This window comes from Rattus norvegicus, chromosome 1, assembly GCF_021556685.1.
Source record: "Rattus norvegicus strain SHRSP/BbbUtx chromosome 1, alternate assembly SHRSP_T2T, whole genome shotgun sequence".
Classification (NCBI taxonomy): domain Eukaryota; kingdom Metazoa; phylum Chordata; class Mammalia; order Rodentia; family Muridae; genus Rattus; species Rattus norvegicus.
In genome coordinates, this window is record NC_141534.1 from 33,953,331 (window position 1) to 33,974,746 (window position 21,416).

The following is a 21,416-nucleotide window of genomic DNA, read 5'->3' on the forward strand; positions in this document are numbered from 1 at the left end:
TGACAGTGACTTTGTGCTTTGTGTGACTTTAAGGAATCCTTCTTTGGAGAATTCACGGATTCCAGCGATAGTGACTCTGTCCCACCTAGAGACTCTCTGGAATCGGCTTTGGAAGATTACACAGCAGAGTCACGGGGTTATTTTGACTTGCTTGAAAAAATTAAAAGGAGTGATATGTGTATAGAGACGCCCGGGCCACTGGGAACTGCCCAAGCTGTAAACAAACTGACACCTCTTGGAGTTGTTACTGGAAAAGCAGCACTGGGAGAACCCTCAGCCACATCTTCTCTAGCTTGGGGAAGGCACTTGACTGCATCGTCTGAATTCCTGAGGGACAGAGGAGATGCTGTAGAAGACGCAGAGAGAAAGGTGGAGGCCAGGGAGGTGGATAAGTCTGTGCAAGTTGGGAAAGGGCTACGGAAGCACAATAGGAGGCTGTGGCTGGAGGTGACATCCAGAGGTCCAGCAGCACAGAAGGAAGCAGGAGCTGGGCCATCAGAAGTTTGGTTTTCTCCCCTTGGCAAGAGGACCTTCAGTGAACTCATAGACTCTGAAGGAAAAACCCTGTCATCAAAGGCTTTGTGTCCATCCCAGTCAGAATTTTCTAAACGGATACTCACCGATGGATTTGTTCCCAAGTCACACTGTGTGACAGGCTCTGGCCATTTTCAAAGAAGGGAAAGAGATGTGCAGGAGTCCACTCCACAGTCAGGCGCGTGTGTAGCTGCAGCAGGTCGTGACCGTTCAGCCAGTCTTTCTTCCTCTTCCTCTGCTACCTCCATACCAGTGTCTATCTTCAGTAACCGCCAGACTTCATGGCCAGGGTGTGTCAGTGTAGGCACTCCAGCAGAAGTAACCTGCAGAGACCTGCATCATTCAGAACAAAAGTCACCAACTAGAACTTTAAACACATTTCTGCGGTCTGAGCCAACAGCACATCTAAAAGAAAATGACCCAAAAAACAGCTTGTCTACTTTGAGTTCAAAGTCAAAATTAGGAACATCTACCTTTAGTGATTGGAAGAGCAAGGGCCTGGAATCCTTCAGCATTTTCAAAAGCACAGCGAAGGGACACTCACTTCCCCAGTCAGTATTTCAGAAGCCAACAGGAGGTGGACAGTGTGGAGGCCGAGGTCCAGGCACTACACTCATACTGCCTAAGTCAGACTGGACTTCATTGGCACGTTCGCAAGCTGGCTTCACCAGAAGGAGCCCTGGTTCTGCTGACAGCACCTCCTGGCACCGCAGTGATATCCTAAGGCGAGGTAGTGGGGGCAGTCCCAGAGCTACCTCAGAATACCAGCAAAGGGCCAGGCTTCAGCTAGAGAAGGAGGCACCAGCTTCACAGAACAGCAGGCTGACAGCTATGCTTGGACCTCCTGGAGAAAGTACCATTCCTCTGGGACTTAAGGCAGCTGCTGCTTTGCTGCCAAACCAAGTGTCAGTCATAACAAAGCAGGCAAGACCCAAGAGAGTGCTGAGTAGCAGCCTGGAACCCTGGGGGCCGTGTGGGAGCACACTGAGCTCTGCTGTAAATGGTGGCAAGGGGATAGCTCTTACGCCATCAGTATCAGCCTGTGTTGGAGATGGAGACCCCACAGCACAGGTCTCTGAGCAGGTAACTGATGAAGAAGTCCCTTCTCCAGAAGTTTCAGTGTCTTGGCGAGAACCTAATTGTGATTCTCCTGGTGGCTCCTTGCTCGCAGAGAATTTCGATTGTTCCACAGATCGTAAGTTACCGTTCTCCTCTGAGGACAACCTCTTCCAGTGTGTCGTGAATGAACACTTGCTGCAGCAGCCCAGGAAGTCTCCCCAAACCACACAGCCAGGTGCCAGTAGGCTGGAGGCGGGGGAGCTGATTCCATCTGGGGTGACATCAGGAGTCTTCCCTGCTGAACAGATGCCCCATGGACCCCGACCCCAGGCCAACACTGAAGCCCCTGTAGCTGCTCCCCGGAATGCCAGTGCACCTCTCATAGTGCCAAGCAGGGGTCCTCTCAGAGCTCGTGTGCCCGTGGGCCCTGTTTGCCCTTCAGGCCTTTGCCGTGCAGATGAGACACAAGGGACCTCCCAAAGTAGTCTCCCTGGGGCTTCCTACAGCTACACAGGTATCAGAGGGAGGACAGAGGAAGACACTGAGGTAGAGGATGAGGCTGTTAGTTGCAGTGAGGGAGAACATGAGACTGAAGCTGTGATGGGGCGCAGGCAGCAGGCTGCAGCGGGAGACCCAAATAGACCTTTGGGAGACCCAGAGGCAGGACAACCATCAGATGTAGGCGATCTGACCTCCGCACTTGAAGAATGTAACTTAAGCACCTTTCTTTACATAGACAAGCTTTCTACATCAGAAATGGTTATGGTTCTTGAAAGTTGTCAGTTAAAGGATTATAGTTCAGGGGCCTCTGTTTCAGATTGTTCTAGCAAAGGAACCCTAAATGAAGAAATGAACAAGGAGTTAAGGCAAAGTGAGATCTCCACAAAGAAATGTGGGAAGAGGTTCTGTGAAGAAGAGCTACTCAGTGCCTCGGAAGAGTGGGCGGAGTCAGAAGGAGATGACTGTTGTGGCAGCAAATCATGCCAAGATGCTCAGTGCCCTCTGGAATTACCATCCGATGTTCTCACCAAGACCGGGGAAGAGCTTCACACAAACCCTGTGGACTGCGGTGGCAAGGACCCTGAGCATGCATTGCCCGTACACACACATCACAACCAGGCAGCTGAAGACCTGACAGAAAATGCTCTGCCTGAGGAAACGTCCAGCTCCATGCCCCACACTGCTCAATTGCCTGAGCCATCCCCTGTGGGTGGTGGAGACAGCTCCCCACTAAGGAGCAGGTCTGACGCTGAACACACTCAGAGCAGAGATGAGGGGGAGCCCAGTTCTGAGGGGAGCCTCAGTACTGGGGAAGAGAGCCTAGCAGAACCTGGGGAGCTGTTGACCCTGAGTTCTGACTCTCCAGCCCAGCCCAGGTTAGAGCAGAGTTCTGAATGTATGGCAGAGACGGCATTTCACTACCAGATCTCTGCAGTGACCTCTGAAGTTATCAGTGTACTTATAAATAAGGATCAAGACCTGGTGATTGAAGAGGGAGACAACTGGACTATCATCAGTGGTGTGGCCATCTCCCCTGGCATGGAACAAGTAGTTCTGTGTGACACTCTTGGGGATGCTGCTCCCTCCCAGGCCCAGGAAGACCTAGACGATGGTTCTATGGAGAAGTCCCCCGGAGCCAGTCCTTCTGGCCCTCTACCTCAAGAGCCTCCATGTGGTGGTGATCTCTCTGGTGCCCAGGAGGATGTTTCCAGCAGTGGTCAGAGTGTCAACTTTGATAAGAGTCGCCTTCGGAACAGACCTGTGAAACCTAGCATCTGGATTCGTTCTCAGATATATGACCAGACACTTGAGACCGAGAAAGTTACATCTGATCACACATATTATAACTGGAAATTAGAGCCACTTTGTAAAAATAAACCTCGATCAAAGATTTCCAACAAAGATCAAGCAAGTAAGCTCACAAAGACACCAGGACTCAACAGAGGAGAAGTGCATGTGAGTGAAGTCCCTCAGCCAGTATCGGGAGAAAGAACAAATACACAAACACCAAGAAGCCAAGCGCAGCCCACCACAGCAGGTACAGATATGTCCACCCCCACCAACTGTTCTCCTGACACTCTGAGCAAGATCCGGCAAGAAGTGGGGCCGCCATTGCCTCCCTTGCTCCCCCCACTAATAGCGACACCTCCAAGGACATCACGGACACTGTCTCCTCTGGTACCAAGTTCTAGTCCATCCTCAAGGTCCTCACCTGCTGGCCGTGTTTCCCCCTTATGTGAAGTTCCAGGGCCTCCTGTGTTGTCTCCATGGCCTGAGGAACTCCAGCAGGCCTCTCCACTGGATCCCTCTCCATCCCCATCCACAGCAACAGCTAGTGGAAGGATAGTGTCCTCTCCATTGCAGTTCTGTGCTGCTACACCAAAGCATGCACTTCCTGTGCCTGGCCGACTCCCATCCTGTGCGCCAGGCCATACGGCTGTGAGTGGGCCACAGGAAAATTCTGTAAAAATCCTTGACACCATGTACCCAGAATTATCTGCCAGAGCCCGGACCCTCAGCCTCCTCAAAGGGAACATGCAGCTCTCCCGAAGCTCCACTGTGGATGGAAAGGTGTTACCAGGCCGTGTCAGTGCTCTCCTAGGACTCAAAGCTATAACCTCAACATCAACAGCATTTGTCCTGACAGGCAGCAGCTCTGGTGGTGACAGTAACCAAGGTAAGTCACAGGATGCAGGTGGGAAAAGAACACTAGCAGTATCCATGTTGAGGAGCGCTAAAAGACTGCGCCTAGACAACGAGTCTCCGGAACCAGACACCAGGGAGGTCACTGGGGAAGGAGTCCCCAAGGACCCCCAAGGAGGAATCCCACCGGCTAAAGTCGTACCAGCTGAGGAAGAGCAAACTGATGTCCCAGGCTGCAGTTCAGCGCCACTTCTGCGAGTAAATCCAAGGGAGATGGCAGAGTCATATAAAATAGCCATAACTCGGGCTCTGAGGAAGATTGCTGAGTCCTCCTTTGACCTGCTACCTGTCATTCGAAGTCACGTGTATGTGGGGAACATCTCCAAAAAGCCTGTCATGAGAGATCAAGAGAAAGAAGTTGTTTATGAGTTTAGCACAACAAACAAGGTATGTGGCAGCCTTTCTTTCTTCCTCTGCATGTGTTAAGCACAAGTGTCTGGCAGGACTGGCTAGTGCAGGGGACATTGAGGATCACCTTCTCAACACTGAGGCCTGTGTAGTTCTAGCCTGTATCTATGGGTTAGAAATACAGGAAGACCGCGGAGGCTGGCTACACAGCTATGGAGGAAACTGTCAGAGCAGACTCGTACACTTCCCGGAGGTGCTGGCATTTTCAGTTTAAAGTATACTTCCTTCAGCTTGCACATCGCCAACACAGGGTAGCCTTTTGTCTGTCTGTTTTGGATAGTGGTGCCTACAGTGTGAGAGCATTGCACAGGCTAGCTGTGTAGCTCCTGAGGACTCTGTAGCTGTGTGGGCTAAGCGTCCCTCAGCTCCTTGCCAGATGACTCCAGGGCCTGCTGACTCACCCTTCGGTGCCCTCTGTTACATCCAGGATGTCCTGATGGAATAGCTGTCCTTTATTGCTGCCTCTCAGAAAGCCTAAGAGGCTGAAGGGTCTTTGAGAGACTGTCTTCTGTGTGAATAGCTGTCGCATTTTCAATGGTACAATTCTCTTTCAGGGAAAGGAAAATAGCACCTAATCTAAACAATAGAATAAATAAAGATGGGGATACAGTTAGCCTGAGCTTAATGTATGTACACAGGTCTTTGCACGTGTGGATTCTTAGCCAAGAACTACAAAGGAGAATTTCTCTGAATGGTGACCATGTCATAATAGGCAAGTAGGTGGATTTACAGGCGTGCTATGGTAGTTACACTTTGCTCTTAAGAGGTCAGTCATAGGGAGGTCTCTCACCTCTACTAGCACGGCAGGCAGGTTGTCACCAGCTAGTGTGGCCTGCCTTCTGGTGCTCTACAAGTTTTATTTATCTGATAGATACTGAATTAGGATGGTTCTTGTATCACTAATAATTGTTTTATCTTTTTCCCAATCTAGCATTTAGGAGAATACTTACTTCGCTCTATTCTCTCAGAGCTAAAGATTCAGAAGACATCTCTGGACCACAGTTACATCCATGCACTGTGCAGAGTGTATGTGGGCATTTGTCGGCAACTTGGAGACTTAGAAAGAGCTCGCTTGTTCTGTTACAGCCTTCTGAAGGAAGGTGTGTGCTCCAGGTTCACACTGCTGTGTGAAGCCCACTGCTGCAGGCACTGCACACTCGTTTCTCTCTCTCTCTCTCAGCTGGTTGAATCTTTAAAAATAATACTTTAATCTCGTGAGTTTGACACTAGCATGGTCTAGAGATCCTGCCTTAACAAACAAGTTTTAATCTATCGTAAAGATTAAGCGACTACCTAGTCATTCTAGTTGTCAGCATACTTACTTACATTGGCACATGTATTTGTATAGATTGTCCCTTGTTGCCCACTGTGTGTGTTTCCTTTATTCCTGTGTTGCACAGTGGCTGTCCATATTGCTGTGCCTCTGGCTAAATGGCAGTGACTGTAAGGTGGACTTTTGTACCTCACTGCTGAGAAGGAGGTAGAGGAGCAGGGCTGAGTATTCATAATAGAATAGAGAGGAATGGGCGTAGTGCTGCACCAGGGCGTCTGTGTCAGTGTGCCCACACTGTTGCCCACTGCTCACTGGTCTGTTCAGTGAGGCATCATGGGATACACGCTGTGTGATCGTGAAAGGGCTGAAGACTGGGAACACAAAGGCAGGCAGCGGGGAAGGAGTGCGATCAGCCAAGTCCCCTGCATTTCTTGTTCTAACCAATTTGTGGACTCACTCAGACTGCATGCCTATTGGTCTGTGGTCACTCCATGGCTTCATAGAAGTCCTTAATCATTTCCTGTCTCACGGCCTCCTGTTGACTTTGTGGTATGTGCCATGTGGGGCATGTAGAGGTGCCACGGCAGGAAGCAGGAATCAGGAATCAGAACGGGTGTACACAGCAATAGTACATCAGGCTTGAACTCTGACCTGCACACCCTGTGACCACAGTAGGAGTCTAACAGGAAAGTTCCAAACAGGCATGACGTACTCTCCGTTTTGGACCTACTCAACCTAACTTCTGAGATGGATCCGTGGTGCCCTGTCTGTTTCTGGGCCCAGCCACGTCATATTCAGTTATTCAACAGATAACAATGTGCTGTCCTGTCCTGTCCATTCACTTGTTTCTTTCCAACTATAGGTTAGCATGAATTAAGATATCACAAATACCTGTTCTTAAGTCTGTAAGGATGTTTCCATTTCTTTTGGATTGGAATTTGTCAATATGCAATGTATCTGAATATTATAAACAAAACCAGTTTTCTAGTGCAGTGGATGTGAGGGTGGTTCCTGTCTTAGCACTTCCACATGCTTCTCAGGTCTCACTCGCACCCCTCACCTGACAGGACTTCTGCATGCCCTCCTGGGTCTCACCCGTACTTCTCATCTAACAGAGGTAGCTTCCTGAGTCCTACCTCAGACTATCCAAATGTCCACGTCCACCACACAGTCCACTTACTCAGCAAATGGTTAATGTCTGCATGGAAATGAATCGAATTGTTATAATGTTTATCAAATGGGAAAATTCTGAGCCTGAAGGAATTTGGAAGCAAGATGTTTTAACTTCCTGTCCTTTGATGGATCCCTTTGATACCACCTGTTCATGCTACATTTTCTACTCTTGTACAGAGTTTAAAATCGAACACTGCCAAGCCAGCTGTGGTAGCTCACTTTCACAATCCCAGGATTCGGGAGATTGAGGCAGGAGGTCGAGACTCCAGAATGAATGGGACCTGTCTCAAAACAAAAGACCATTCGAAAAGGGACTAAAGATGGAGGGAGAACAGGTTTTGAAACATTGAAGACCCTTTTGGCTGCCCACTCACAACCCTGTCGGCTGCCAGTGCCCTGTATGCCCCTGTGAAGTAAAATCTGTGCCTCATTTTAGATCAGTTGCCTAGGTGAGACAGACTTAAAGGCTCTTTGCATCCTTTTTTCTTACAGATTTTCCAGAATCTGAGAAGTTGACTCTGTTTATTGCCAACATGTGGCGGGAAGTGTTTCTCTCCCAGTCAGCCATCAGTGACGCGATGCAGCTGGTGGCCAGGCAGCGTGCCAGAGGAGAGGTTCTGAACTGCTTGAGAGCGTTCCTGAGCTGGGAAAAGGTGCCCTGTGTTGTTTTTCTCTGCTGCAGTACGTGCAGGATGAGCAGAGGTGTTAGGCAGCTGTGCATCGTCTTCCCTGTTGCCTTAGTCTTCAACAGTCCTAAGAAATGCATATTTACTTGCTTGCTCACCTGCTTCTCTCCTTATCATGCCTATACATGCGTGTGTGCTCACTGTACATGTGGAGATCAGAGATCAAACTCAGTTCACGAGGCTTGGTGGCGAGCACCTTACCACCTGAGCCATCTCACCAGCTTGTTCTTAGGCACTGTAGAGCTGTTCTTCCCAGCAGGGCCTTTAAGAGTGTCATAGGTTTATGCATGTTACTCATTGAGTATTCATGACATCCCAGGAAGTATTGCAGCCCTTCAGAGTGCATGGTGTTCATTCGATACGCTGCCTTACGGCCGATGAAATCTGTTGGTCTGTAATGCACAGAGAAAGGGACTGTAAATTAATTGACTTTGCAAAGGACCTTAGGTGAGAAGTTGTTCGCTTTGTTCTTTTTACTTTTACTTTTTAATCACTGGTTTACTGAAATAGTATGAGATTGACACTTGCCTAGTCCTGAACTGTGCCTAGTGAGAATCTAGTTAACATTAGTAAACCATGAGAGTGGATGCTGAAGCTGCCATGAGTGTACCTTTACCTTGTTCTTTTCTGCTTCTTATGAGCATGAAATACCTCAAATGTTTTAGAAAATGCTTATAGTTTATACACATAAACTGTGTATGTTTACCATTGTGATTTCCTTCTAAAGTATTCTTTGAACTAATCTGTATTTGGCTTTATATTTATGAGAAGGAGTGGAGCACAAGTCTCTAACCACCTCTTTCGATATAGCTCAGGGTGGTCCTGGGGCCCCACACCTTTAATCCCAGCACTTGGAGGCAGAGACAGGTGAATCTAGAAAAGTTCAAGGACAGCCTGGTCTACATAGCAGTCCTAGGACAGCCAGACTACGTAGAGAGACCTTGTCTCAAAGGAACAAAGTACATGTGCATATGATACAGCTTATGAGATGGTGTCATGGACCCTACCAAGTAACTTCTGCCCCTGAGAGAAGAGAGAGGCACAGCACTTGCTGGGCCTACAGCTTTATCCCAGCACAAGCAAACAGGAGGTTGCCGAGTTGGGCTATCCGACAAGCTCCAGGTGCAGCCAGCAGACACCCCAAACCACACATGTCCCTGCTGCCCTTCTCCTGAGGTAGCATCCCTTATACAAAATGCTTTTTGACTGGAAATGCTTGAGATTCAGAGTTGGGTTGCTTTTTTTTTTCCTTTTTTTTTTTTTTCCCAAGTTTGAAATAGTTGGGTGGATTTTACATGTTGAATGTTCCTGATCTGAGACTGTAATGAAATACTTGTGTGGATTTTACATGTTGAATGTTCCTGATCTGAGACTGTAATGAAATACTTGTGTGGATTTTACATGTTGAATGTTCCTGATCTGAAACAGTATGCTCTGAGTCTCGCTCCATTCATAAATTGGGTAATAGTTAAAAAGTAGGCTGTCCGTTGCCCATTGATTAGTGTCATGCTAATGCACATACAATAGATTTTATCTCCTAAATAAGCAGTCTTTGTAAACTTCATCTAGTTCTCAATGTTTTAAGTGATAAATTATACAGACCTCAGAAGCACTTCGAACTGCACCTGAAGATCTGACGAGTAGTCGCTTGAGCCCTTGACTTGGGAATGTTAACATCAAGTTGAGAATGTGGACTACAAGCTGTACTGGCTATTTATTTTCCTAAGTGCAGTCTGTCTCCTAGACGTTTTAGTTCATCATGCTGATTCTTGATACTTTAACCATCACCTCAACCTGGACTGGGAATTTCAGTGTCTTGCATAACCAGCATTCCTGCAGACTCTCGAATGTTCGGTCTCTTCCCAAGGAGCCACTAGATGTGTTTGAATTTGTTTCTTCATCTTAGCTTGCCAAATTACCGACTTTTCCCAGAAGATGGACACCTCTTCGGAAACCTCAGAATCTGTCAGTAGCTTATGTAGATTTCCAGGCTCAGGCTTTTTTTCCTCTCTTGATCTGAGCCTGCGTTTGCCCTAGGACCTGCTTGCAGTGCTGATGGGATTCTGAGCAACTCAGCCTGTGTGGGAGTTGCACACAGCCCCCTGCAGTCCCACTCCAGGCCTTTCTCAAGGGAAAGGAAGCTTTTCATCCTCATCAAAAAAAAAAAAAAAAAAAAAAAAAAAAGCCTATGTGAATGTTCATACAAGCAGAACTAGGTGCAGTGTGCTGTGTGCTCTATAGAGGGGAGCTGTCCACAGTCAGCGTGTCCCTGTGATTTACCACTTGGCAGGGAAGAAAAGTACATAAGCCGCTGGCACGATGAGAATACAAAGCCCAGAATGTTCTCAAAAGTGAAGGAAGCTGGGTATTATTCTCCGGTAGATTGATCAACATTTGCAGAAGGCAGAATTTAAAGAATTTTAAGGTTATTTTTATCGTTAAATTGTAACTACATTTTATAACCTTAATTCCTGGTTGTAACCAAATGCAGTTTGTGCTTCTGTCTAGATTACAGCTCGGCTCTTTGGATATGGTTCTGATTGTGGCTCCAGTGCTTTTGTTTCTATAGTTTCTAGTTAACTGAGGCGTCTTCCAAGTTACCCAGGGTACATTGCAGTCTACCACATGCTTGTTACAGTCTTAGATCGTCAACACCTAAGATGTTACTTTCTAAAAATGTTTATTTTTCTTTTCTAGAATGCTCCTATAGATGTTGGGATCGTAGTTTCTAAGCTGCTTCTGACCATACAGCTATGCCCCAAAACAGAATTTCAGTCGAGTGAGGAGTTTGGCGAAGACCTAAGTGCAAACATCTGGGAATACATATTTGCCATTGATCTCCTCTGCTGCCACCAGAGATGGATCTGGACGCATGACAACATCATAAGGTGAGTCAGGTTGCTGCTCTAAGGAAAGGTGGTTAAGGAAGGTAACCGCTAACGCTGGAGTGTGGGCTAACTAGTCCTTCCATCTTACCAAGGCATTTGAAGTACAGATAACTTTGATTTTTATAAGAGCTAATAAAAGTACCCTGCAAGTGTCCAAGTGGCTATCAAAGGCTTGAGCTTTGTTTTTCTGTGTGCTGACTTTTCACTGCCTTGTTACTATCTCCCCAATATAAATAATGGGAGCAGGAGAGCGTCTGTTCCTTTCTGTCCTCAGACTGGCATCCACACGAGGCAGCTCAGCCAATACAAGCTAACCAAGTGCTCCACTTGTCATCTTTATGCCCTGACAAGCCAGAACCAGAGGAACAAATATGTGCAGAGTACCAGTTAGCTGCTCTGTGCTGGAGAGGGTGGAGCCTGCTGTAGCAGACAGCCATTGAATTTAATTAGTTAAACTTTCTCTGCTTGTCTGCTTCTGGCATTAACCATGCACCATTCCTTAAGAGAGTGGAAAAACCTGACACTCAATAAAGAAATTGCTTTTAAACTCTGGCTGAGAAAGCCTGGCTTTAAACATTAAACCACTTACCACAGAGCTGGTGACTTGTGTCTTTGAAATGCCTGAAGGTTTCCGTAAGAGTCGAGCTCTTTGTGCATGAGTCTTGTTCTTCCCACTTTGCTGCTTCCAGGAATGACAGACCCCTGGATCTCACACTTGAGAACCGGGACTAGGTCCATTTCTAGACTGAGGCCTGTGTCAAGGTGCTTGTCTGTGAGGAGACCCTTGCACATACACATGGGGAAGCACGCCCTACTCAGTCCTACATAAGGAAATGACAGAGCCTGATCCGTGACGATGCAGTACCTAGTACTGTCTGCACGGTGATGGGCACGCGCCTGGTACTGTCTGCACGGTGATGGGCATGTATCTTGTCATGCTGTTTTCTAGTAAAGAGCTGTGGCCTGTGATGGATAAGTGGATCAAATACAGGAAAGGACATTCAAACATCGCGTACACCCCTGATATCATTGTGGCATCTGTGCTGAGACTGATTGGTAAGTCTGTGCGGCAGCACCTCCCTTTCTCTTCCCTTACTGCTTTCTTACCTCAGTGCGCTGGCCATTTGTGACAATTCTAGGTGTGGTGTTGACACATACACAGGCAGGTTCACATGTTATTCAGTGTCTAAAATGTCATCATGGGCCAGTGAGATGACAAGTGGGCAGAGGCACTAACTGCTAAAGAGGCTTTCATTTAATCCTAGCTGCTTTTTATAACTTTTTTTTTTTTTTTTTGGAGCTGGGGACCGATAATCCTAGCTGCTAACGAGAGCTCCCAATTAATCCCTAGAAGCCACAAATTAAATCTCTTTCTATAAGCTATTTTCTTCAAAAAGCTGGTTTCTTCAAAGAGCCCTTTGGGTTCCACTGAATTAAAGCTCAAAGGCAATATTATTGGAGATAATGTTGACATTTGGGAATATGCTATATGAATAAACCTTAGTACATAGTGGGAAATACAATGTCCCTGCTGATTGTCACTGTAGCTACAAATTCACTTCTTTCTCCTTGTGAACTGCACATACTAATTAGAGTACAGACATCTAAGACAAAACCTTGAGTCTGGGTGGGTATGTACCTTCATGAGACATAAGTCAAAATGTGCATGGCATTGTGTTACTGAATGAGTTGGCCAACGTCTAGGCATTCACAAGAGCCAAGTCAATGCTAGAGGCATTGGTGTGGGGTCCTATACAGTCTGGGGGTATTTCAGACTGCTGGGCTGAGTTCCTTGGTCAGAGGCTGTCTCTGTTTTGGGAGCAGGAAGAAGGAGGCAGTCCAGAGGACCTGTGCTGGCAAACTAAGCATCAGCTATCTTACGTGTGTGCATGCAAAATGTAATCAATGAAAGTGAAGAGTGTTTCAGTAACCATTCTGAATATTTGTAGATGTTCCACCTTGTTTTTCCTGAAATGGAGTCTTGCCGAGGCTCCTGTTGAAGTAGTTAATTTTTAAAGTTACTTGTGAAACCCGAAGTCCACTAGTCTAGCTTTCATGGTGAAGACACTCATTTGCCCACTTTCAGTTTTCTGATCTGCAGTGTTCACCTGGAGAATAGTTGATTATACACCTCTTGCAAATGTCACCAATATACACAGCAAAATACACGCACCAGCTAATACTTACAGGGGACCTTAAGCATTGGAGAGCTCCTGAGTAGGGTAGGGTGGCTGGTGTAAGTTGTTGAACTCACATCAGTCTGACGTACTTTCACAACTCCCTGTGCTCAGTGTGCTGTGAGTGCTCGACGTGTACTCTGTGAGCTCTCCGTGTCACACGTGTGCACCACAGTTCAGGGGGATGAAAAATGAGCTAGCTGAGCCTTGTCCATCAAGCAGATTCTTTTAGTGAGATAGCTATTAGTGCCAGCCAGGAGGAATCACCTCCTTCACCCGGTGAGATGCTGCTTTGTTTGATCTGGTGCTGCCTTTGTACCCGTGGCCCTCCCTCAGTGTACAGGAAGCCTTATGCTTCCTTCTGTGGCTGCTGCTCTGTCACCACAGTCTGTCAGTGAGGCCACAGTCTTCACTGTTAACCTGGTAAATTTACCTATGTTATATTTTGCCTTTGGTGACTACTACTTAAATTCCATTTCTGCATTCTACCTGTCTTAGTTAGGGTCGCATCGTTTAGTTAGTGATGAAACACTGTGACCAAAGCAACTTGGGAAGGAAAGGATTTATTTGCGCATGATTCCACATCACAGATGATCATCAAAGGAAGTCAGGACAAGAACCTGGAGGTAGGAACTGATGTGGAGTCTGTGGAGGAGTGCTGCTTACTGGCTTGCTCAGCCTTCTTTCTTAGAGAACCCAGGGCCACGGTCCCATGGAGGGCACCGTTCACAATGGGCTATGCCCTCTCACACCAATCATTAAGAGAGTGCCCTGTAGGCTTGCCTATAGCCTGGCTTTACGGAGCCATCTTCTCAGTTGCAGTTGCCTCTTCTCAGTGACGTTAGCTTCTATCAAGTTGACATAACTAGTTAGCATAATGGTACATAAGAAAGCAGCAGGTAAGCGGGTGAGTGGTAAGAAGTGAGCAGCACCCTGAATGGCAGGGTGTGTGGCATCGTGCTGTGAGCTCTGTGGCCTCAGCTCTCTCACAGTGGTTGCTCCCACTGCACTACAGGATCTTCAGGCTTAAACTACACCATGTATTATGGGAAATGGGGAAAGCATTAACAAAACAAGACATGAATGCAGTTTCCAGAAAATATTAGCCAACGTTTATTGAACTCTGCCTTGTTGTGTTTTGTTTTTCCAGGTCGATTAGGTCAATTAGGTTTGAAGGAAGGATTTCCAACTGCTGTGAAGAATATCAGTTCAGTTATTGGCATGTTCATACAACATGCTCAGGATGAAGGTAAGACTGTGGCTTTCTTTACCCTTGAACTGTTCTCCCTGCTTGTCCTGAGTACATGAGCCAGTGCTCCTCCAACTTAAGATCATGCGCTTTTGACCTTTTGTGATATGTTGTATCTTCAAGGGTCAGTTTGCCCTGTTTTGTTCCTCAAAAAAGGGAACTGTGCTCCTGCACTGGTGACTTGTCACTCGGGAAGCATCCTGAGTGGCTCATCACTCTCATCCATGCATGTATAAGCACACAATACCTCCTGCTCTCTTAGCTTTGTGCCAGTTAACTATGGTCACCTGAGAGGGGAAAACCACAATTGAGAAAGTGCCCACGAGGCTGCCTCCTGGGCTGTATCCTCAGTGAAAACCTACATGCAGCCTGAGGAGAGTGATCTGTAGCAGAGCGGGCCTTTGTGTTAACCATTATGGACTTCATGACATGTAATTTAATGTCTGATTTCTTTGGGTAAAGCTTAACTCAGAGTAACCCTGAGAATGATGGGTCTGGTTCCTCTGTTGAATATTGAGCAGTGACTGAAAAATAAGGTTAAACAGTTTTGTACTGGATATGCAAATTGACAGCTTAGACACCTGTTGGCACTGGGCTAACCCTAGTGGCAAGTCTGTCTTCACTGTGGGTGGCAGGCCTGATGTGCCAGGCCTATGGGCAGCAGCTGTAAGCACTTGCTCTAAGACACGGTCCTGCTGCTAAGGCAGTGTTCGTTGCTTCCATAGGAGAATGCTCTTGATGACAATTTAGATACTACTTGACATAAAAAGTAGCGAGGGTCCTAGCTGGTATCACTAGCATGTGCAGCCTGGACTGTGTTGCTGTCATGGACGTAACCTAAAAGCCGTGTATCTGGGACACTGCCCTACAGTAGTACATGCCTCCCAGCTCCCTGAGGTGGAAAGACACTGTCCTCACTTTATACGCTAAAACCCAGAGGGAAGAGTAAGGAGCCAGCAATGCCTGCCAGACCTGCTACTGCAGTCTGGAGTCTGCATAGGGCTGTCCACGTGTGCCTGCTTACCGCTGTGAGTGCCTCGTTTGTGTCTGAGTCCTGGCTTCTAAGTTGTCAACTAGAACTGATGTTTGGACACATGGATTTCTCTGGTGTTTGCTTCCTATTTGAGGAGGGGAGCCTTCCAGAGCTGCCCTTGGCAGAAAACGAACATTGTCCCTATTCTAAAATCTAAAACTTTTTAAAACACTGACAAAAGACTACAGCTGTAAAATTCCTATCATGAAACCTTTGCTATGCATATAAGGCATATATGGATCATAGATGCATGTCATGTTTAGAAATTAATCCAATCTGTGACCTGTGGATATGCATTTGGATGCGGGACACAGCCTGAAATTCCAATTTGCCCTGTTTATTCTTGCCTTGCTCATAGAAGATGGAGATACATGGCTAATGATGAACTTTAGCTCCTAAAACATTTAAATTCAGTGAACTACATTAACTAAGTTACAAATCAGCGAATTAGATTTTAAAAGTAAACTTTTGCCAACATAGGGATAATGGCACTCTGATTAAACTAGCTCTGTCGCACTGGCCTGGAGCCACGCTAGTCTGGAGTTACACTGGCCTAGAAGTCACACTGGCCTGGAGCCCCAATGGCCTAGAGTAACACTAGTCTAAAGCCACACTTACCTAGACCCACAGTGGCCTAGAGTCACACTGGCCTGGAGCTACCCTGGCTTTGAGTCACATTGGTCTAGAGCCACACTGGCCTAGAATCACACTAGTCTAGAGCCACACTGGCCTAGAGTCAAACTGGTTTGGAGCCAAACTGGTCTGAAGTTATACTGATCTGGAACCACACTAGCCTGAAGTCACACTGGCCTACAGCCCCTGGCCTGGAGCCACGCTGGCCTAGAGTTACACTAGTCTAGAGCCACACTGGCCTGGAGTTACACTGGCCTGGAGTTATTCAGGTCTGGGGTCACACCTGGAGCCACACCGGCCTAGAGTCACACTGGCCTAGAGTAACACTGGTTTGGAGTCACACTGGCCTAGAGTAACACTGGTTTGGAGTCACACTGGCCTAGAGTAACACTGGTTTGGAGTCACACTGGCCTAGAGTAACACTGGTTTGGAGTCACACTGGTCTAGAGTAACACTGGTTTGGAGTCACACTGACTTGGAATTGCGATCTCATCTGATGTCAGTTGACACAAGGGTAGGCTTTTGTATAAATGCACTATTTAGTAAAAATAGACTAAAGTTATTATGATTTTCATGTCTACATCCCTTTAGAGACAGTGCTGGAGACTGTTTGAGAGTTTTATATTTGTTGGTTGTTAGAGGATCCTCATGTTTTTCCAGCTTCATGGGATTAGACGACCCTGAAGTCCTCATAACCGCCAGTGCCCAGAGGGACAGGAATCTTTTATTTTTCATTTGTAGATAGGCCTTGAGTGAACGTTTTTATTGTGAGACATTGTTCTCTGGAATGTAATTTTCATTAGTGGCAGGAAGTCGTCCATGTCTGAGTAGTTTTCTTTAGGACATACACGGAGGTTCAGAGTAACTAACAGAGGTTTTCTTTGTTGTGTCATAACTGATCTGAAAATCCTTTTCAGATATCCCATGGGGTGTACAACTTGCAGCTGTGTATGCCCTTTGTGACTTGAGTCCTAGCAATCCAGCAGAGATATCCAAGATTCTAGAAGCTTGGCGGACACAGACTTCCAACACTATTCCATCAGCAATTGTCAGCTGCCTGGAAGAGGTTGGCTCTCTGAGTACTGATGGCTCAGCAGACTCTCCAAGCAAAGGAGACTGTACACCCTGAGAGAGACAGGAGGGTTACCAGATGGCCATGGCCACTGGGGAGAGAAGCGCTTTGGCAAGCTTTACTGTAAAGGACTTACTTACCTGTCTTCAGCAGAGAAAGGCGCGATGCAGATGACACAGGAGCGCGCCTTCCGGTGTGATGAGGACAGAAACAGGCAGCTGCCTTTCCCTTACACCACATGCATTTCAGTTATGGCTGTATGGTCACAGACATATCGATTGTATTATTGTATCTTGGTCAAACAACAAAAACTTGAACTTAGCCCTTTTTATTTTTTGGCTGCAAAAAGTGTCCTTTTTAGTGGCTTTTAAAGGTTGAGTGGCATTTTTTTTTATAATGATCTTAAACGTACAAATACATGATTTGGTATCTGAGTCACTTTTAGAGTTTATGCTCAAATAAATGGCTAGATAAAAGCATATTGGCTTTTAAAACATAGAACTAAGTGAGTCTCCCTGTCGTAGCTGAAAATGGCTGCAGAAGTTCTACCACAGTGTGGTGCACAGCTACCATAGTAGGACAAATTTGGTGGAAGTGTACATGAGTGTGTTTCTTCCCATCTCTGAATGTCCTGAACCATAAATATCAGGATTAACGGACAGTGCAAGACTCCCATTTGGCTGTGCAGAGATGACCAGTCTGAGGGAGCAGCAGAGCCCTGTGGGCTGTGTGCGTAGGGACAGCTCTGTGGGCTGTGTGCGTAGGGACAGCTCTGTGGGGTGTGTGCATAGGGACAGCTCTGTGGGGTGTGTGCGTAGGGACAGCTCTGTGGGGTGTGTGCGTAGGGACAGCTGTGTGGGGATGAATACAGGCAATGCTATCTATGATGTGTCTCACATTGGATGATATTCCACTTTCGGAATTTTTTATTTGTATATAGAAATGGGTTTAATAACTCACTGTGATTATGATTTGTCTTATATTCATCATTTCTTAAAACTCTTGTATGTGTTTTTATAATAAAAAAATAAAACAAGCCATACACACTTGTTATGATTGTTTTTATGTGGTGCTTGATGTCCCATCTGTAATGCAGATGAAGATGTCTTCCAGATTGAAGAGTGTCAAATGGTTCTATGTAGACTTCGCTGTTCCGTTATAACTGCTGCCTGTAGAGTCAGACCAGACGACGATTCTGGTGACTTGCATCTGTGTCTTACGTAGTCTTCACAAACATGAGTGGGTGGGCTGCCCCTTTGGAAGTCCTTTTTTCGTGCCTCCCGCTGTGCCTGTGCTTGTGCTCAGCAAGCCTGGTAAGAGCCATGCTCTCACAGCTCTGACCTGTGAGTGGGAACCCATGTCATCACCCACTGGGTCAGGCAGTGATGATAGACGTGGGGCACAGACATCAACATGTGATCTGGGTCCTCTGAGGAGGGAAAGTCAGGACACAGAAGAGCATCAGCCCAGAAGAGGAAGTATTAGCACTTCTGGAAAGTGAAGGTAGCCCTGTGCAGAAGCCCTTCTGAGGGTGAGGACCAAATGCAAGTCACTGTCAGTGAGATCCTGTTCCACAGCAGCCTACAGGGTACTTAGGACTGCACTGCAGGTCTCACGGTGGGACCTAGGCTCCAGAGGTATGACAATGGCTGCTACTGGGGCTGCTGAAGGGTAAGGATGCACAGGGCATGCCTAGAAAGGCAGATGACACAGCACCTTAGCAGGTGCAGGGGAAGAAGGACAGAGGATGCAGAGGGTGTGGGGTGAGGGACACAGACTGGACCCTCAGGGGACAGGTACATGGTCAGGGTAGGTGGGTTTCAAGCCTGCCCTAGAGATGGAAACAATGTTGTGTTGAAGTATAGGTGAGGACCAGGATTATGAGCTAGGCTCAGTAGTGGGGATCACAGGTGAATGTTTTCCATTTACTTTGGGTGCATGATGTTCAACCCCTGTGGCCTGGCCCCTAAGAGCAAAATTATTTTAGAGATCAGGGCAGAGCTGTGGGGATCAGTAGCTGATGGAGGCAAATGCTAAATCGTTCCTCATTCATATTCATATCTTCTCTTCCTTCCCCTCCCCTCTGTCTCTTCCTCTGGAGAGAGCGTCACCTCCACCCTCTTGGATGCAAGGCGGGGCAGAGTGGAAGAAAGCAGAATGCCCCTGCACTAGGTAAAGCAGTGAAGCATCTGTCGGTGAGTAGCCTGTCGGGGTGGCAGAGCAAGTGGGAATGGAGAGCCCGAGCTTCATCTGTCTGTGTCCAGTGACTGAGCACCTGTAAGTTCCCACAGACAGTGGCATTCTCCAGTTGCCCCAGTTCCAGCTCTGGCTGCCATTCGTCCATCCATCCATCCATCCATCCATCCATCCATCCATGACACATCTGCAAGGACAGAGGTCACCCATGGTGGGTGCCGTATTGGTTCTCTGGGTGAGATCGCTTTAGGCTGACAGATCTTGGTACCCAGCAGAGTACAGGTGGAGGCTTTTATCATCCAGACAGAGAAGTGGACCTGTGTGGAGCCAAATGGGCCGGACATACCTGCTGAAGACCTCCAAGGTCATAGTGCAATATGTCCTTGAAGCTGTCACGCCAGTCATGGAGGTCATTTTGTTGTTTTTTTCTCCTTACAAAAGATGTGGCTGTGCAGCTCATCAAATGCCCTTGAAGAAAGTAGATGGATTTGAATTGTGGCCACCAGAGGGTGCTGCAGACCATCCTGTGACAAGAGCCAGGTAAGTAGGTGGCTTTTGATCAGGAAAACACTTTTCTATCCCTAGACTACTAGTTTGGCTTCTTGGGCCCATTATTTCTAAGGTACATGGGGGTCAGGATGGATGACGAGGTAACAGGTCTGAATCAATTTTAACTGTTCAGTCAAATTCTCTTTGGAGATTGTTAAAAATAATCACAAAATAAAACGCTTGAGGGTAAAAGCCCATGTGTCCAGGTGGGTTACTGACCATGGGCAGGCATGGCCCTCTGGCCTGACTGATAAGCAGCACAGAGCCGTCCAGAGGAAAAGAGCTGCTCACCAGTCTAACCCGCTCCTGTGGAAAGTATAAATAGCAGTTAAAGCATGAGTTATCAACTTGGCAGCTCACAGCAGAGGCGGGGCAAAGGTTTTAATGAGGTGGTTCTAGAAGCTGAATTTCTAGAGTAAGGAAGGAACTAACTTGTAAGTCATTTCTGTCTCCTCCTGACATTTCCTCGTGAATGATTGTGAACACTGGACACCCCTTTTCCTGCCCTTCTAAACAATGTATTAACAGATGCTATATTTATATCAAGTCATTGCCATCTTAATGTTCTTTGACCACTCTTTTGTCATCAGTTTTGTTTACCACTGGTAAGTCATTTCTGAGTGCAGCTGAGTATAGACCAACTCAGAGGCCAGAGAATTATGTACAAGTGGCCTGCGTGCAGCACTTATGAAGGACTCTGCTTTGTGGAGGATGTTAGGTCTTCAGCAGGCTCTGCGAGATACAACCCTGGATGCCTCTTCCCGGTGCCAGCCTCTTCACTGCTCCAGCCCCAGCCCTTCCCCACTGGGGGCTCACAGGACAGCCTGCCACTTCTGGAGGACAAAGCCCATGAAGAACTCTGAGTAGGTTCAGGATACACATCCCTGCAGATGAAACTGAACCAGCTTGGTGCTGAAGAAGGTGTCAGTGATAACAAAGGATGGTTGATATTAGCTAGTTATTAGTGTTAATTGAATGGGAAAAGCCTTGCCATTTTCTTTCTCAAATGGGGGCAAGAAAAGGATACCACCGTTCACTGTTGTTCTAGAAGTCCTAGACAGGTGAACCAGACTGGTGTAAAAAAAAAAAACCCAAAAAAAAAAAAAAAACCCAAAACAAAACAGTAAGATTAGAAAGGAAGGTTGCCGCCACTGCAGGTAATGTGACCATAAATAGAGACCTTCAAAAATATGTTAGGACTTAAGAATGCACAAATCTCAAAGCAAAGAAAATAGTATTCAAAGTTCAGTAATATTGCCTTTGCCAACAAGATATCTGAAGCAAATCTGGACAGCAACACCAAAAGCAATAGTCAAGAAATGAAAAATCTCAACACCTTGAAAAGAAGAAAAACAAGTTGATGGACACAGAAAGGCTGCCCGTGTTCACGGGGTCCAAGAAGCACTACCTTAAAAGTCTCTGAAATCCACTTCAATCTAGATCAAACAGGACATTCTTCACAGATCTGTACAACCTCTAGTCTGAACCCTCTTCAGAGGTAGACAAACCTCCAAAGAGGAAAGCAGTCTTGAGCATAGAGAACAACAGAGGCGACATCGCACTGCCTTAGTATAAACCACTGCACAGCTGTGGTAGTCAGCACACCTGGTACTAATTAATAACAGACTCACAGATCAATGAGAAGTCTGCAGTCACACTCTGACATCTAAACTAGCTCAAAATAAAAGATGGAAAACCATAAAACAAAACAAGCTAGTCACTGGAAACTTGAAAATACTTCAGGATACTGGAATAGGTGGGCTTTGGGGAGATTGGTGTTTTT

General features: G+C 46.7%; 1 protein-coding gene across 1 annotated transcript in view; it reads left to right on the forward strand.

Annotated features, from left to right (window-relative positions):
* Nucleotides 1–17,930, forward strand: part of Ice1 (interactor of little elongation complex ELL subunit 1) — a 39,494-nt gene extending 21,564 nt beyond the window's left edge. The window contains 7 exon segments of the mRNA NM_001427643.1: nt 34–4,683; nt 5,636–5,804; nt 7,643–7,803; nt 10,534–10,724; nt 11,674–11,780; nt 14,052–14,150; nt 16,734–17,930. Coding sequence (NP_001414572.1) covers nt 34–4,683; nt 5,636–5,804; nt 7,643–7,803; nt 10,534–10,724; nt 11,674–11,780; nt 14,052–14,150; nt 16,734–16,945 — 5,589 coding nt within the window. The 3' untranslated portion in view covers nt 16,946–17,930.
* The last annotated feature ends 3,486 nt before the right edge of the window (nt 17,931–21,416 follow it).